This window comes from Myotis myotis, unplaced genomic scaffold (genome assembly GCF_014108235.1).
Source record: "Myotis myotis isolate mMyoMyo1 unplaced genomic scaffold, mMyoMyo1.p scaffold_m19_p_2, whole genome shotgun sequence".
NCBI lineage: Eukaryota > Metazoa > Chordata > Mammalia > Chiroptera > Vespertilionidae > Myotis > Myotis myotis.
Window position 1 is genome coordinate 188,468,319 of NW_023416324.1, and position 19,078 is coordinate 188,487,396.

The following is a 19,078-nucleotide window of genomic DNA, read 5'->3' on the forward strand; positions in this document are numbered from 1 at the left end:
CCAAGTATAAGGAGGGGGTGTTTTAGAACCACTGGACTGTGGACTTGGAAAATAAGCTGTGGAATTCAGGAAGAGTGGGGTTGAGGGTTTCATTCTCCACCTCTCAGCTTAAACATCCTGCCTCCTTATTATAAGCCTTGAAATGTATGTTTATTTGAGATCCTATTGCTAAGTTGGGTTGTTGTTGTTTTTTTCAAAGACACCTTTGGAAGAAAAAACAATAAAGGTATAGAAATAGTTGGAAGCTGTTGAAAGAGGTGAAGCCATTATGAGCTCCCAGAGTGCTGCACTTGAGTTGAACAAGGGGTCAGAGCCTGGGCGAGGGAGGACAGAAGGTGAAGACCACAGCACAGCTTGGCTTGAAAACCAGTTCAGTGTGGGCGACTTTGTCAAAATCCAGAGGGCCTTTGAGGTAAGCGTTCATCTCATTTACTGGAGACTTGGACTTGCTCATAAAGGAGACTAGGATGAAAAGGGAGATTTTTTTCTCTTAAAATTGCTAATATATTTAATGTTTACAAATAAGTTCACATGGTGACAGATGATTACTAGGCTTAGTGGGGTGATCACATCATAAGGTATAAAATGTCGCATTGCTAATTGTATACCTGAAACTAATATAACCAATTTAAGATTATACACCAACAGTACTTAAATAAAATAATAAAAAAGAAAAACACATAAAAGCATTATTCTTAAAAACAAAACAAACAACAAAACAGGGAATTTTTAAAGAATTGGTCAGGCTTGGATTTAACACCAGAGTAAGTTTGTCCCTCCATTCTTCCAACCAAATTATATTATTTAGTATGAAATTGCTTCTGTTGAATACCATTACAGTGCAGGAAGGAAAATTCATTCTTGGACAAAATTCTTCTTAGAGATCAATGAAAAGTATGGTTATGAGTGGGGAAAGCCAAGTCTCTAAGGTGACTCCCAGCAATAACTCTTCTTTCCAGGGAAGTAGGGCTCTGGAAATGCAAATATCTGCTTCTAGTTTGAAAAAATTCTCCCTGCCTCCCCCTGAGTGACACAGCTCCCTTTCAAAGCTAATTTTGCTACTTCATTGTCTGGAGATCCCAAGTGAGGGACCAGTCTCCCACTTTTTTTCTAAATATTGGAGCAGGGCCAAGAAAAACAAAATTGCAAGTTTTCTTTTTAATTGTACATCTATATATATAAAGCCTACGTGACTATTCTACTGTTCGACTAGTCAACCCTTTGATCAGTAGCTATGATGTGCACAGACCACCGGGGGCAGACGCTCAACGCACAGGCATGGAAACATGGAACAGACTGATGAATCTCAGAGGGAAGTGGGGAGGGGGGAGGGCAGGAAGAGATTAACCAAAGATCTTATATGCATACTAGGGGCCCAGTGCATGGATTCGTGCACCGGTGGGGTCCCTTGGCCTGGCCTGAGGGGACTAGACTGAAACTGGCAGTTCGACATCCCCTGAGGGGCCCAAGATTGCAAGAGGGCACAGGCCAGGCTGAAAGACCCCTCTGGGCCTCTAGTATAAAATAAACCTTAAGAATTTTAATTATAAATGCATAATTTATTTCTTAATTAGTTGGGAATTCTGTGGCTATGCACCATAAAGAGAATACTCATTGTAATGATTTTTAGTTTCTCATCTGGGCAGGAAGAAGTGCTCTTCTGTGCTGTGGAACTTAGATAGGCATGAGCCTCCATCTATTCTACTTCATTATGTTTGCTAAAATATGATCTCAGGGATTCAGAAGGTCCTCCAAGGGTGCTTGGAAGTGTCCATATTAATTTGAAATAGATACACAATATTTTGGAATATTACCTTGAAATTAACAAAGTATGATGAAATCTAACAACTATATTATCCTGCACTTGGCACAAATTTTAATCTTTAGCTATCAAAAAAAAGTAGTTGCTAACCACTGAAAAACTACTATACTGTGTTTTGTATAACAAGTTAGATTTTACCTGTGTTGATAAATTCCTGTCCCAATAGCATCAATCATTTTTTTACAATAGAATCTATCATATTTAGTAGCAAAGACCTGCTCTGCTCTCCACTTTGCTCATTCTAATCTTTATGTATTTGTTGTTCATCCAACCCCATTTGTCTGAAAGATTTCAGGGCTGCTCATGTCCGATGCCCCAAATAAATTTGCCATATTTTGATAGATGTAGCAAACATTTTGACAGGGCATTCAGAAAAACATATCAGCAGATTATGATAGCTTTGACTTTGCAATGAATAGAAATGTGGCAGTTTTATTCTGGTGCTAAGAACACAAACAATTTGAATGCTCAGGTTTATTAGGAGAGTCAACATTATAATATTGATATGTTAGAGAGTGAAACTGCTTCAGAAGGTTGGGGGAGGGGGTAGGCCAGGGGTCCTCAAACTTTTTAAACAGGGGGCCAGTTCACTGTCTCTCAGACCGTTGGAGGGCCGGACTATAGTTTAAAAAAAACAACTATGAACAAATTCCTAAGCACACTGCACATATCTTATTTTGAAGTAAGAAAACAAAACGGGAACAAATACAATATTTGTATTTGCATGTGGCCCTCGGGCTGTAGTTTGAGGACCCCTGGGGTAGGCATTCTTTTCAAATTACTGATTGATTATCTGGAATAAACCCATGTGAAACTGGTCAATTCAACCTCAAGATTTTTTCTTTTCTCTTCTTTTCTTTATAACTTTAAATGCTTTAAAGGCCAGGCCACTAATTTTGAAATTACCAGTTGGGAAAGCACATATTACTGATGGGAGAAGAAATTGTAGTCCAGAGCTTGCATGAATATAGAGAATCTAATGACGGTTTTTAAAAAAGAAATTGAGCTTTGCAGGTGTATTATCAAGAAAAACAACAAAGCCTGTCCATTTTTTAACAGACCCAATGCACACAGAATGGAAGAATTCAATGGCACATGTGCAAGTAGGACTACAAGTTAGGTCCTGGAGCCAACATGATTTTCAAACACAGCATGGACACCCAGGAAGAATGATACCCTAGGCTATTTCCAGGAAGCTCAGCCCATCGGTCATGAGCATTGGGCCCACAGGTACGGACAGAGCTGCAGAAGGAAACATTGCCCTCGGCAGCTGTCCTACAGCACAGAACTCTAAAGGCAGTGATCTGTAGCCCAATCACTAAAGATACAATCTGAGCCCCCAGGGATGTTCAGGGAGGGTACTCAGGACAAACTTGTCTTGTGGGTGAGTGGAATCTAAACAAAATACACTTGTGCTAACTTCACCTCAAAGGACCGGAGAAGTTCAGTAGGCAATTGTGCTTGTCTGAGAATTGTGCTTGAGGTGCAATCTATCTCTATATATGTAAAGCCAACGACTGTAATGGCCATAATAACCATAAGGACCGGTTGCTGTGATGCCCACTGTGGCCAGCGAACCCCCCGCCCCCATCAGGGTGTGGGCCAGCCGGCCAACCTCGCAGCCCCTCCTCCCTGCCGGACTCCCCGTGATCGGACTTTACCACCCAGATCAAGAACAGGGCAACTGGCCAAAATCCCCCTCCCTAGCCCCCAACCCCTGCCAGCCCCACCCCTCATCAGCCAGCCCCCCCACAATAGGCCCACAGCCCCTCCCCCCACTGGCCCACCCCTGATCACATCCCTCACCCCAATAGTGGGCAGGAATGGACAGCCAACCTCCTGCAGCCCCCCCCCCCCGTCGGCCACACCCCCCATGGGCCCCCACCACCCTGATCAGCCCACAGCACCTGCCCCTGCCCCTGGCCAGCCTCACCCCTGATTGCCACCCCACTTCAACAGGAAGTGGGACATCCCGGCCAACTTCCTGCAGCCCCTCTCCCGGCTGGCCCCACCCCTTAGGGGCCCCCACCACCCAGATTGGCCCCAAGCCCCTCTCCCCAGCTGACCCCACCCCAGATTTCCCCCCACCCCAATCAAGGGCAGGGCTGACTGGCTAACCACCCAGGCTCCTCCCCATGACCAACCCCCTCCCCTAACTGGCCCCCCAACCCCAATTGGGGGTGGTGCCCTCCATCCAATTGCCCGCAGCCCCTTCCCCCAGCCAGCCCTGCCCTGACTGGACCCCAATCAGGGCAGGCTAGCCGGCCAACCTCCCATCTTCTCCTCCTCCTGACAGGCCCAGCCCTGACCTGACCCAATTGGGGCCGGGTTGGCCGGACCCCACCCATGCACAAATTGGTGCACTGGGCCTCTAGTAAAAAAAAATAAATCCACAGAATGTATGATATTCTCATGCTTGGTTGTCTTTTTTTTTATTATTTATTTTTTATTTTTTGTACAAAATTTTACATATGTCTGCTTTTTCCCTGCTTGACCTCTCCCCCCAGCCATTCCCATCCCGGGCAAGCCTCCACCACCCCAGTGTCTGTGTCCATTGGTTATGCTAATATGCATGCATACAAGTCCTTTGGTTGCTCTCTAACCCCTACCCCCCCACCCCCCACCATTTGTCACTGCATCTATTCTTATTCATCAAATTATGTTGATTATTATATCCCACATATGAGTGAGATCATGTGATATTTATCTTTCTCCGACTGGCTTATTTCACTTAGCATATTGCTCTCCAGCTCCACCCATGCTGTTGCAAATGGTAAAAGTTCTTTCTTTTTTATTCCATTGCGGTGTAGTATTCCATTGTGTAGATGTACCGAAGTTTTTAATCCACTCATCTGCTGAAGGGCACTTAGGTTGTTTTCAAATTTAGATATTGTAAATTGTGCTGCTATGAACATAGGAGTGCATATATCCTTTCTGATTGGTGTTTCTGGTTTTTTGGGATATAGTCCTAGAAGTGGCATTACTGGGTCAGACAGGAGTTCCATTTTTAACTTTTTGAGGAAACTCCATACTGTTTTCCAGAGTGGCTGCACCAGTCTGCATTCCCACCAGCAGTGCACAAGAGTTCCTTTTTCTCCATATCCTTGCTAGCACTTGTTTGTTGATTTGTTGATGATAGCCATTCTGACAGGTATGAGATGGTATCTCATGGTTGTTTTGATTTGCATCTCTTGTATGATTAGTTACTTTGAGCATGTTTTCATATATCTCTCAACCTTTTGTATGTCCTCTTTCAAAAAGTGTCTATTTAGGTCCTTAGCCCACTTTTTGGTTGGATCGTTTATCTTCCTTTTGTTAAGTTGTATGAGTTCCCTGTAAATTTTGGAAATTAAACCCTTATCTGAAATATTATTGGCAAATATGTTCTCCCATGCAGTGGCTTTCTTGTTGTTTTGTTGATGGTTTCTTTTGCTGTGCAGAAGCTTTTCATTTTGATGTAATCCCATTTGTTTATTTTCTCCTTAGTCTCCATTGCCCTAGGAGCTGTGTCTATAAAGATATTGCTACAACATATGTCTTCTATTTTGCTGCCTATGGAGTCTTGTAGGATTTTTATGGTTTCCTGTCTTACATTTAAGTCCTTTAGCCATTTTGAGTTTGTTTTTGTGTATGGTGTAAGTTGGTGATCTACTTTTATTTTTTTGCATGTATCTGACCAAATTTCCCAACACCTTTTATTGAAGAGACTGTCTTGACTCCATTGTATGCTCTTGCCTCCTTTGTCAAATATTAATTGAGCATAATGGCTTGAGTTGATTTCTGGGTTCTCTGTTCTGTTCCATTGGTCTTATATGTCTGTTCTTGTGCCAGTACCAGGCTGTTTGGAGCACAGTCGCTTTGTAATACCGCTTGATATCTGCTATTGTGATCCCTCCAACTTTGTTCTTCGGTCTGAGGATTGCTGTGGCTATTCAGGGTCTTTTTCTGTTCCAGATAAATTCTTGGAGAGTTTGTTCTAGATCTTTGAAGTATGCCGTTGGTATTTTAATGGGTTTGCATTGAATCTGTAGATTGCTTTGGGTAGTATGGACATTTTAATGATGTTGATTCTACCAATCCATGAACATGGTATGTTCTTCCATTTGCTTATATCTTCCTCTATCTCTTTTTTCAATGTCCTGTAGTTTTCTGAGTATAGGTCTGTTACCTCCTTAGTTAAGTTTATTCCTAGGTATCTTATTTTTTTTTTTTGGTGCAATGGTAAATGGGATTGGTTTTTTTTTTTCATTTCTCTTTCTGTGAATTCATTATTGGTGTATAAAAAAGCCATAGATTTTGGGGTGTTAATTTTATATCCTGCTACATTGCCGAATTTATTTATTAGATCTAGTAGTTTTTTGATGGAGTCTTTGGGGTTTTGTATAAGAGTATCATGTCATCTGTGAATAAGGACAATTTTACTTCTTCTTTTCCAATTTGGCTGCCTTTTATTTCTTTTTCTTGTCTGATCGCTATGGCTAGCACTTCCAGTACTATATCAAACGGTAGTGGCGAATGTGGGCATCTCTGTCTTGTTCCCGTTCTCAGGGGAAATGAGTTTAGTTTTTGCTCATTGAGTATGATGTTGGCTGTGGGTTTGTCATATAAGGCTTTTATTATGTTGAGGTATGATCCCCCTATTCCCACTTTGCTGAGAGTTTTTATCAAGAAAGAGTGTTGGATTTTGTCAAATGCTTTTCCTGCATCAATTGATATGATTATGTGATTTTTGTCTCTCAATTTGTTTGCTTGGATGTCTTTATAAAATTCTAATGATGGCTATAGACAGATTCTACAGCCACAATTCTGACACTAGACTCCTTTATCCTTTTTTTTTCTGTTTGCTTATGTGGTCTGAAGAATTGTCAGACATTAGATAATGTCCATCTCCTTAACTGACAGTGGTGATGCTTAATTGAAAAATGGGAAATTGGGTCTTTCAATTGTGGAGCAAATATTTCATGCATATTTCCAAATGAAATATTACATGCCATATAAATCTTGGCAGTAACATTTAGAAATAAAGTAAGTAATGCTTATTGAAAGATGGTACAAATGAGTTACAATCACTTATTGTTTGAATTCCAGTTTTGCCACTTATAATGTGACTCTGAAAATCACTTAACCTTTTTGAGCCCGTTTCCTTTATTTCTGACATGGGGATAATAAGATTGTTGTGAGGACTAAGTGAGATACTGCCTGGAGAGGAGTTGAAAGAATAAGTGCTCAATTAATAGCTACTACAAGTTCAGTGAGTAGAGGTTGAACCGCATGGTTTCTAATGTCTTGATTCTTTTTTTTAAAAAAAAATATGTTTTTATTAATTTTAGAGAGAGGAAGGGAGATGGAGAGAAGGATAGAAACATCAATTATGAGAAAGAATCATTGATTGGCTGCCTCCTGCATGCTCCCTATTGGGGATTGAGCCTACAATCTGGGCATGTGCCCTGACCGGAAATCGAACCATGACCTCCTGCTTCATGGGTTGAAGCTCAACTAATGATCTGCAATGGCTGGGTTCTAATGTCTTGATTCACATGTTTCCTAAAGGCAATTACACTTCTAATAACGCTCACAATGATGTTTTTATATTCCTTTTAGTTGTGGTAGGAAGTGGGGGGTAATAAACTTTGCAAAGACATAAGTTCACACGGAAGAGTACAAAAGCATCATTTTCCATCTCCTACTTTATATTTTATTAACATTCAAATTATTTTAATTGTTGTCTTGATCCTCTTCTTTAGAACAAAAATGTTACCTGGGTAGAAGTACTAGAAAAATTACGTGTGAATTTCATTTTCTTTCAAGTGATGGTGTCCAAAAAGCCATATGTCAGCTTGAAGAGAGGGAATCTTGTAGTATTCACAGAATAATAAAATGGCTGTTACTCAAACTTTCCTATAGCACCTATAATGCTTAGAGAAATGGCATGGTCTCTGGATATTTATATTATTTTGATGTGAAGCATATTTTACATTTTCGTAGATATTTCAAAAGCCAGCTATTGTGTAAGGAAGAATGGCTGTGGCTTGCTGATTTTATAGGAATGCTGAGAAGCAGAAATTATGGGCCAAGGGAAATGGGGTGCTGGAAAAGTCTCACTGAGACCTGACATATATTGAGTTTCTTCCCAGAGTATAGCTCTGAAGGTATTTGAGTATTTGTGTGTGTGGTGGTGTTGTTTTTTTGAAACTCCTCCCTGTTGACCTCTACATGGTAGGGCATTCTGATCTTTGGTCCTAGATGTCCTGCTGCCTATTTAGCCTGGGCCTGTAGTTTTCCCATTTTGCTAGACTCACTGGATTGGGTCCTGACCTGCCTCTGTCAACAACAACAACCCTGGACTGTATCATCTGCTGGAGCATCTGTTCTGGCTCAGGTGATGGGCCCAAAGCCAAGGGCTGGTCCTATGCTGTCTACTCCATGCTGCCATTTGACCAAGTCCTGCTAAATCTTTAGATTTAAATAGCTAGAAACAAAATCTCCTGAATGACCTATAAAAGGTGGTGGGCTGTTTATACTCAAAGTAGAAAGGGCCAAAAAGCTGGTAAATTCTGGGTGTAAAAGGCATAGTAAAACTCTGATCAGGAAGTCTCCAGAGATGTCCAGGGAGGGTGCTCAGAACAAACTTGTCTTGGGGGTGAGTGGCATCTAAACACAATACACTTGTGCTAACTTCATCTCAAAGGACCCGAGAAGTTTAGTAGGCCATTGTGCTTGTCTGAGAATTGTGCTTGAGGTGTAATAAAATGAATAAATCCACAGACTGTATGATATCCTCATGCTTGGTTGTCTTTTTATAAAATTCTAAAGATGGCTGCAGACAGGTTCTACAGCAGGGCCTATCAGCAATGCTTCTTTGTTCCAACAGATCACTGCCGAGGTTCTGACACCCTGCCAGGCAGGCAAGGCTCTAAGGGGATCAAGAAAATCAGATTTGTCCTAGCTAGTTTGGCGCAGTGGATAGAACATTGACTTGTGAACTGAAGGGTCCCAGGTTCGATTCCAGTCAAGGGGACATATCTTGGTTGCAGACTCCATCCCTAGCCCTGGTCTGGGCGCTTGCGGGAGCAACCAATTGATGTGTCTCTCTCATATCTATGTTTTTCTCTCTGTGTATCTCCCCCTCCCTTCCTGCTCTCTAAAAAATCAATGAAAAATATCCTTGGGTGGGGATTAACAAGAAAAGAAAATGAAATTTAGTACTTTTCTATCCCTCCATTATTTGTCCTTTTTTCTAAACTCTCAGAATTCCTCCCAATTCATTAAGTAACAGTCTTCTCTTATCTTCTCATTGTCCATTGTATCTTTGCTATCAAGTTACCCAAATGGACAGGGCTTCCTGGATGTGTCTCATGTACTACAAGTATTCTCATCTCTTGCTTCTTTCCTTTCTACCCCATGAATCAAACACATAAACAAAATCATCCATTCTTGTTTTATTCCCTTTGCTTAAAACCTTTAGATTTTGCTCCTCTCTGATAAAATATAAGACAGTCCAGAACAATTTCAAAAAATTAAATAAAACTTACAGGTAAAGACTGCTGCTTGCTTCGGCAGTGCGTTTACTAAAATTGGAACAATACAGGGAAGGTTAGCATGGCCCCTGCTCAAGGATGGCACACAAATTCGTAAGGCCTCCCCAACCCCGCCAAGAAAAACTCTGTGTATTACGTTATCCAACAAACTTCCAAATTAGGAAACCTTAATTTTTATAGAGTGTACAAACCAGATAAAACAGCTCAAACATGATAGAGGTTTCTTTCTCTATCATGTTTGAAAGTAGAAAGCGAGTATTTCTAATTGATGGGCAGCTCCAAGTAGACATTCAGGTACCCAGGCTCCTTTCAACCTCTACTTTCCACACTTGCCATGCATCAAGCTAGCATGGAATAGGGGAACATGAAGCAGCACATGGGGGAGTTTTTATGGGCCAAACTCACATCTCAATTGCAAGGGTGACTGGAAATTGTAGACAGGTGTTTGCCCAGAAAGCAGTTTCACCCACAACTCTTAGCGTTTAATGATAGGAACATTTTCTTCTCCCCTAATAAATCAACATGCTTTATTTTGAAAATTAAGGAGAGTCATGTGCCTAATGGTGTTTTGTGTTCTGCCTTAGGTGCAAAGAAGTGAAAAGCTAAATTTAGTGTTCAACTGATAGAACTATTTTTAGCATAGATTTTTCTGGGACAATTATCTGTTATTTTCATTATATGACTCTTGTTCTTTTATCTTGGCTTTAATGGTCCTATTGCCTATGAGCCTTCTGTTATAACTGAACTAGAACTCTTTCTGGAAATCAGTGGAGGTAAAATGATGAATACAAATTTAATTTTTTTCAAGTATGGTAAGATTTTATAAAACACTTCTGTAAGTATTTTGATGTTTGATCCTCTCACCAACCTGGAATGTAGTCAGAGCAGACATTTTTATTTCCCATTTACACATAAGGAGAATGAAGCTCAAAACGTTTAATTGAATTACCCATGGGGCAGACAGAGCTAGGGCTCAGGGGGTAGATTGTCAGCTCTCCAGCCCATTGTATGGCATGGCTCCCACAAGACAACCTCTCTTTGGGATGTTGCTCTAAGAACTAGGATAAAGGCTTCATTAACAAAACAAGCATGCTACGTTACTAACACACAGGCACCATGTCTTGGTAACTTGGAATTAATGTGTATTCAGCAAATAATCAACAATTCCTACAATGAAATCAATGCAGAGAAAGAATGGAAGAATAGAAGGAAAAGATAAGAATAACCCATTGCTTTTTAAAAATTATATTTTCCTCTCTAAAGGCATTTCAATGAAGACTGCGAGAAGGCAAACAGGTAAAGCTTAATTTATAACTCTATTACATAGTGCACAGTGCATTCAGCAGCCTCGGTCAATTCATCACCTACTGAACACGGGCAGCGGGTCAGAGCATTTTTCGCCCCAATGCCCTTAGTGGAATCAAAAACCCTATTTTGATGGCAGCAGAAAATCAGTGAGGCTCGGCAGGTCCCTCTCCTCAGCATTAGGTAATAGCGTGAAGACAAATCCAATTCCACTGCAGCTGGCACAATTGGAAATGACAGAGGACTCTTTGGTGGTTTCACCTGACTTGTTAGAATTCATGGGTGAGGCTAGCCAACAATGTCATCACCAAAACACAGGAAGTGAAGTTGTGTGTCAACATGTGAAAATGTGGTTTTCTTGAACGCTGTGGTCTTTGTGCTGAATTTTGTGACAAGTTCTAACAGCTTCATGCCTTTTCCAGTTTATCTGTATGCTTTTGGAACAGGTGCTTATAAAACTTAACGGGGATCAGAGAGGGTTATGAGGAGTGCTTTTTGTAAACAAATAATTTAACCTTGAGCTTTGGCCAGGACTGGAACAGGAAAGGAAACTTGTTATAAAGGTGAGAGAAGGAAAGCAAAGGTGCTTATGGCTATTCATTTGTGGTGCATCGATGTAGCCAGACCTATAGACCAAATACTACTTTTCCAAATTTACTGAGAATTAAAAGAAAACAAGAAAGGAAATAATTGTCATTTGTACTATTTTGATGTCACATTTCTCACATATTGCCCAGTATAACATACCCAATGATGACACAAGACCCCACCAACTCTGTTGCTAAAAATAGGAAGCCTCTGTATTTTCCTTTTAAATGAAAAAGAGTTTGGTGTAGATTCTCTAAACGTTCTCCCGGCTCTAAAATGCATGAATTCAGGATACATTAAATTCTTTGACTCAATTTATGGTTTCTAACAAGAGGACAACAGCCCAAGTGCCCATCAGTAGATGAGTGGACAAAAATGCTGTGGTACATTTATACAATGGAATACTATACAGCTGTTAAAAGAAGGGCATCTTACCTATTGTGACAGCATGGATGGACCTGGAGATTATTAGGCTCAGTGAAATAAGCCAGTCAGAGAAAGACAAGTACCATATGATCTCACTTATATGTAGAATCCGATGAACAAAATAAACTGATGAACAAAATAGAACCAGAGGCATGGATACATGGAACAGACTGAGCTGTCAGAGGGGAGGGAGGCAGGGGGGACTGGATGAAAGAAGGTGAAGGGATTAACTAAAGAACATAAAAGCATAACCCACAGACACAGAGAGCAGTGTGGTGATAGAGGGAAAGGGAGGTGGGGGCTGGGTGGAGGTGGGCAAAGAGGGGGGCTGGGAATGAAAAGAGACTTTGCTTTGGCCGATAGGTGCACAATGCACTATGCAGATAATGTTGTATTGAGTTGTACACTTGAAACCTGTATGGTGTTGTGAGCCAATATCCCCCACAAAATTCAATTAAAATATTAAAAACAACAACAATGAAAATTGTTTTTAAAAACAGTGTATGTTTAACCTTCTGTAGTGATATTTCCAAATGAAGATCCATGAAGCTCAATTGTCTCTTGGCTGCACCATTCCTCTGGTCAGGCTCTTGCCCCCAAGTTCCTAGCTTCAACAAAACAGATGCTAGTAATAAACTCATTTAGGTCTAGAGCAGAGAACTGAAAATGGCCACAGGCAGAGAAAAATGATATGGACAATTACACATTTCGGTGATTAAGATTATCTTTATTTAAAGTGAAATATAGATTTATTGATTTTTGTTTTTCCTGCAGTTGCAATTCAATTCTAATTAACCAACTGATAGCAAATCTAGTTGTTGAAATTTTGGACTGGCAAAGTTTAGTTCCAAACTCCAAATTTAGTACAGAGATTTCAAGATCTGTGCCTTTGTTAGCCACAAAATTTAAACTCCATTTATATTGGTGAGCTTTTGTATCACCAATATCATAATGTAAATGAAAATTAAAACCAACTAAAATCTATTCAAGCAAGCAAAAGGAGTAATATGAACTTGGCTGGTAAACTAATCTCTCCTGTTCTGTTGTTCAATCTCTCATGAATGTGCATTGGGAGGTGAAAATTGCAGGAGATGATATAACTGCTGGCTCTGTTTTGGAATTACATATCTAATTTGCTCCAGAAGACATTCATGGGGTTTGACAGCAAACACTAATACATATTCATTATCAATATGCTTTGTAACCAAGGGAAGTTGAGGCAAGTGCGACAGAATGAAGCATGAGAAAGCAGCATGTTCATTTTAAATTTAATTACAGAGATGGAGGAAAGAATGCATGTTGATAACACATACTAATTCAGCTGTCACGAAACATTACCCCCAAACCACACCAAATATTTGGCAGAAGAAATGTTATTTATGGTGAAGTGCTTGTTAAAACTAGCAGGTTCTGGGGAAAACAAGATTCTGAGATCCTATTAGAAATGATTTTTCATGTAGAGAAAAAGAAACATTGCCGAATTCTAATGATCTCAAGTAAATGCAGAAGAAAAAAGAAAAAAAAAGAAGCTCTCTAACTAAAGATTTCTGAGCCACACAAGATTTCTATTTATGAAATATTTTTTGACATGGTTAAAGGTTAAATTCAGTTTGAAATGGGGAAAAACAATAATTAATGTGATTCTTGTGACCTTATTATAATCTTGGTGCTTTGACCAGCCCACCTTGCTTTCCCTCTTAAGTATAAGTATTTGAAGAGCATACACCTTGTCTGTCTTGTTCAAAGCTGGTGCTGTGAGCTTACAGTAGAGTTTGACAAGGAGCGGGCACTTAATGTATATTTGTTTAATAAATAAATAAACCTACCCCATGCTAGCCTGTGTGCTATACATACTCAATACACATTTATTAATGAATGGAACAATAGATAGATATATAGATGGATAGATGGAAATATTTCTCTAAGTGTCTTACAACTCATTAGACATTACTTTTCAGGATCTGGAAGAAAATGCTAACCAATGGATAAGGGCAGTGATCCTTAGTCAGTGACATGCAAACACACTGTCAGGTTTGACAGAGGAGAAAAATACCCAGATTTCTGATCAAATTGAATTATGCTCTCCCTGTAGTTTTTAACTGTGACCTATATTCTTGTCTTGGGCAAGTCCTTATTTACCAAGTAGGAGAAAAGAGGAAAGTTTTCTTTCATCATTTTATTATAAAATATTACTATAGGAAAACATTAAGGGGATAAAACATAAACAACATTTCTGAAAGTTGGCAGGTTTTTGAAAAAATTAAGTGTCTGCTTTGGGAATGTATTGCTCTGTTTTACTAGAAAGTATGTACATGTTTAGGCTTACTAGGCCTATTTTTTAGCAACCAACTGATGAGTTTTATGAAGAATGAGAAAACCACAACTTTGTACGCACTCTCATATTTTTCTGAAGCAAGTGTAAATCTGTCCAACCATCTCCAGAGTGGGGCTTGGCAAGATACATCAAAAACTTTAAGAATGTGTAAATTCTATGACTCAGCAATTCTGTTTCTAGGAAATTTCTCTCAGGAAATAATTGGGCAACAGAGCAAAGATGTATGTGTAAGAATGTTTGTTGCTGGCTGCTTTACATAAAACAGCAAAGAATTGGGAACATTGAAAATAATAGGAGTTTGTAAATTGTAGGTCTTCTCTGTAGAATATTGTGCCACCATTAAAAATGATGATAAAGGCCCAGCCAGCCCTGGCTCATTGGTTGAGCATTGACCTATGAACTAGGAGGTCGTGGTTTGATTCCTGCTGACGGCACATGCCTGGGCTGTAGGCTTGATTCCCATTGGGGGGCATACAGGAGGCAGCTAATCAATGATTTCTCTCTTCTCATTGATGTTTCTATCTCTCTCCCCCTCTCCCTTTCTCGCTTATATCAATAAAGTATTTTTAAAAAATGATGAAAAAGACCAGTATTTATTGTACAAGACATAGCTTCATGATGTGGCCTAAAGTGGAAAAGCAGCAAAGATATATATCATGATCCTATTTTGTAAATAACACACAGACATTTCTATTTTTTTTTATATATATATTTTGATGTTTTACAGAGAGGAAGGGAGAGGGATAGAGAGTTAGAAACATCGATGAGAGAGACACATCGATCAGCTGCCCTTGACCGGAATCGAACCTGGGACCTTTCAGTCCGCAGGCCGATGCTCTATCCACTGAGCCAAACCGGTTAGGGCAACATTTCTATTTTTATGGAGAAAAAAATTTGGAAGACTGATGGCATTATGGAGGATTTAGATTTGGGCTTATCTATTTCTTGGATTTTTATCTAGTAAAAACAGATTATTTCATGCAAGATAAATAATTTAAGAAATGCAGTGGCACATACACATTGCTAATTGAAAGCACATGATCTCTCCTTTAAGAAAAATAGGCTTGCCCTGACTGGTTTGGCTCAGTGGATAGAGCGTCAGCCTGGGGACTGAAAGGTCCCAGGTTCGATTCCAGTCAAGGGCATGTACCTTGGTTGTGGGCACATCCCCAGTGGGAGGTGTGCAGGAGGCAGCTGATTGATGTTTCTCTCTCATCGATGTTTCTAACTCTCTATCCCTCTCTCTTCCTCTCTGTAAAAAATCAATAAAATATATATTTTTTAAAAAAAGAAAAATAGGCTGACAAGTTTCTTATAAAGGGTATATTCTTGAAGGTTTGCACTTAGGTTTCCTATAAGTTACAGTGAAATCCAAATTTTGCAAAGCTCAGAAGGGAATTTTACAGAGTTTTCTTCTTTTTTTTTTTTTTAATAGATGGGCTGCTCACTAGAACTGACTATACTGAAGAAAAGCCTTTCTAGGCAGAAGGAAATGATTTTTTTGAGTATTCTTTGAAAGGGATCCAGGGAGACAGGAAACTTTTCTAATGGTCTAAAGTTGTGCCTACTGAGAAAATCAACCAGACATTCTTGCAAGAAAAACTGGAGGGAATAACTGATTATTTTCTTACATAGCAAAATAAATTTACAAACATTATCTTAGGAAGGGCTGAATGAGAATATGCTTTTCAATGAATCTCACAGTTTTCACTTTTACCAGAAAATGAGTTCTAAGAGACAAAGCGTATTAAATTAGTACTTATTTAAGTAGATAACTTTATATGTATACAAAAATATATAACCAGTCCTGGCTGTAGTAGCTCAGTTGGATGGAGCATGGTCCTGGTTGCGGGCTCAATACTGAGTCAGGGAACATACCTTGGTGGGTATGATCTCTGGTTGGGTTATATACAGGAGGCAGCCGATGGATTCACTTCTCTCTCTCTCTCTCTCTCTCTCTCTCTCTCTCTCTCTCTCTCTCTCATTATATATTCAAAGATAGCTCAAAGATAAATTATTTTGCCACACACTATTGAATCTAATACAGGTTGAGAGTTTGTAGCAACTAAATCCTAGTATACACAAGCTCATTTTTAGATTGAAGGATTATTTTACCTTCCTTTCTGTGGAGTAAGCTTTTGCCAAGAAGGTTAAGATAGAAATCTCCAACTCACCTAAAGTTCACAAACCAGCAGTACAAGTGGCTCAAGACAAGACAGAAACTACAATTTCTCCCAGTGATGAGATGTGGGTTTTATATGCATGAAATGGTCTACTGGTCTTGGTGTCTGGGAATAGGTCAACTTTACTTTCACTGGGCTCACTTAGGATAGTTTATACTTGTGCCTCGAGAAAGAGCAGCTGAAACAGAGTGTACACAGTTTCTGTGTCATGTTATGCTCAAATCTAGCATCTGCTATCAGGATGGCAATGCTTGTAGACATAGGGCTTCACATAATCCTGTTGTAGATTCTCCTACACATATTCTTCTGCCCCACTGAGAAGTCTCTTAGAACCAGCTAGTTAGCAGCTAGGCAACCCTGATAGATAGAATCAGTTTACTTTGTTTTTATTTTAAAATTTTATTTGTTAATTTTAGAGAGAGAAAGGAAGGAGGAGAGAGAGAGAAAGAGAAAGAGAGAGAGAGAGAGAGAGAGAGAGAGAGAGAGAGAGAGAGAGAGAGATTTATTGTTCTACTTATTTATGCATTCATTGGTTGATTCTTATATGTAACCTGACTGGGAATTGAGCCTACAGCCTTGGTGTATCAGGGCAATGCTCTAACCAACTAAGCTACCTGGCCAGGATGGATCAGTTTATTAAAATTAGTAATTCTGTACAACTCCAGAGGCCTTACACACACACACACACACACAAATGAATTTAGCTTAAATCCTCAGAGAAGAGTCATTGCTCTCATGACTTTATAGTCTCAGTCTTTACTGTAAATCCTTTAACAGAGAATTAACCCTTCTTGAATATAAATGTGCTATACTCACAAAAATTATCCCATATCATATACCACACATACATTGAATTATCAACTAGCCCTCAGAGCTACTTATTATATCCCTATTTAGAGGTGCAATAACTGAGGTGGAGGCAACCATACAACCACACAATCTCCTTACCACAGCTTGTGATATATATATATATATATATATATATATATATATATATATATATATATATAATAGAGCAGAATGAATGAAGTAATCCTAGTCCCAGAACATAAAAGGGAACCACTGACAAAATAACAACTTAATGCATTTGTGCTCTAAAGTTTGTATAAAAGATCACATACTTTAATTGTATATTTAACTAATTTATTAAAGTGACATGGAATTGATAAACACAAACCACATACTTATTGATCAAGGCATAATGGTTCTTGTTTATGTAGGCTTTTTTAGTAAAGGCAAATTCTAAATTTTACCTAAAGCTATGCCAAAATCCTGGTTTTATTTTCAAACTTCAAACAACAAAAGCTCATGAGTGAACAGTCAGTAACGGAATTGTCAGGTATATGCTAGAATTTACTTTTCTGTCAAATTTCTTCAAGTTGGGCATACTTATCAGATCTTCCGAGCGCATATTGGCATTATCAATGTGCAGAAAATTATTTTCATGATTTAACTCATTTTGGGGAAGAAAATTTGTTTTATTCTTTGTTTATGGTCTAGTTCCCATTTCATATTTCAGAATATAAAAAATATTGTTTTGATATTTGTCAGTCTGAACAGTTTCTTGTTCTTAGAAATAAAAATAAATTATTAGTTTATAACAAGAAAATATTCTGAGTTTCAGCTTTAAAATGTTTTTTAATGGAATACTAACATAGATATGAAGTTGATGGATGTAATGTAATATAATTTAAAATAAAAGATCACCCTTGACTTAGTTTTCACAAACAGTTTACAGTTTTGTCTCAGATGGATTTCTTTCTCTACACTTAAAATCTGGGTCACTGAAGAATTTCCATGTATCTAAGCTTTTTAGACTAAAAATAATTTAAGAAAGATAAGATAATGGACTTCTGAGTAGTGCAAGGGGCTAGATACCAATTATTTCTCAGGAAGTTAATTTAATTAAAGGCCTAGATTAACTTCTGTTAAATACTTGATTACATAGTCCTTTCTCACATATCTCAGTTAACCTTTTTGTATTACGATTTTATATTTCTTGAGGAATTTTAGGTTCACAACAAAATTAAGGGGAAAATACAGATGTTACCCAACCCAAAAAAACGCATAAACTCCCTCATTATCAGCATCTCCCTCCGGAGTAGTGCATTTGTTACAATTGATGAAGCTACCCAGACACATCGTATGTAAGCACCCAAAGTCCAAAGTTTACATTAGGGTTCATTCTTGGTGTACGTTCTATGAATTTGGACAAATGGATAATGACAGGTACCATCATTATGATATTCAATGGAGTAGTTTCACTGCCTTGAAAATGCTCTGTGCTCTGCCAATATTTTTTTATTGTTTCTAGTTTTGCCTTTTCTAGAATGTCCTGTAGTTGGAATCATACAGCATGTAACCTTTGCAGATTGGCTTCTTTCACTTAGCAATATGTATTTAAGTTTCCTCTGTATCTTTTCATGACTTGATAGTTCATTTCTTTTTAGCATGGAATAATACTCTATTTTATGGAAGTACCATCATTTATTTATCCACTCACCTTCTGAATGACATTTTGGTTGCTTCCAAGTATTGTCAGTTATAATTAAAGCTGTTGTAAACATCTATATGCTAATTTTTGTGTGGATGTAGGCTTTCAGCTCCCTTCGGTATACACTGAGTGGCCAGATTATTATGACCACCTGACGTTTGTAGGCAAATTAGCTATAATTTGCGATGAAGTTGCTAGAGGGCTGGACCATTATAAATAGGGAAGCAGGTTGTTTACCACAACAGTAGTAAAAATGATTTTTTTCTCAAGATATGGGTAAACAATGCGATTTAACAGCCTTTAACACCCATATATATATTGAGTGGCCAGATTATTATGACCACCCCATCAGTACTTCGTTGGGCCACCTTTGGCCTTCAATAATGC

At 38.8% G+C, this 19,078-nt stretch overlaps 1 protein-coding gene and 1 non-coding gene across 2 annotated transcripts in view; both read left to right on the plus strand.

The window, feature by feature from the left end:
* The first annotated feature begins 256 nt into the window (after positions 1 to 256).
* WDR49 (WD repeat domain 49) overlaps positions 257 to 19,078 on the plus strand; it is a 142,458-nt gene continuing 123,636 nt past the window's right edge. The window contains exon 1 of the mRNA XM_036350561.1: positions 257 to 412. Within this exon, the coding sequence (XP_036206454.1) occupies positions 269 to 412 (144 nt within the window). The 5' untranslated portion in view covers positions 257 to 268. The remainder of the gene's footprint in view (positions 413 to 19,078) is intronic.
* LOC118677872 lies at positions 9,369 to 9,473 on the plus strand. The gene has a single exon (XR_004974595.1). It is a non-coding gene; the product is annotated as a U6 spliceosomal RNA (small nuclear RNA).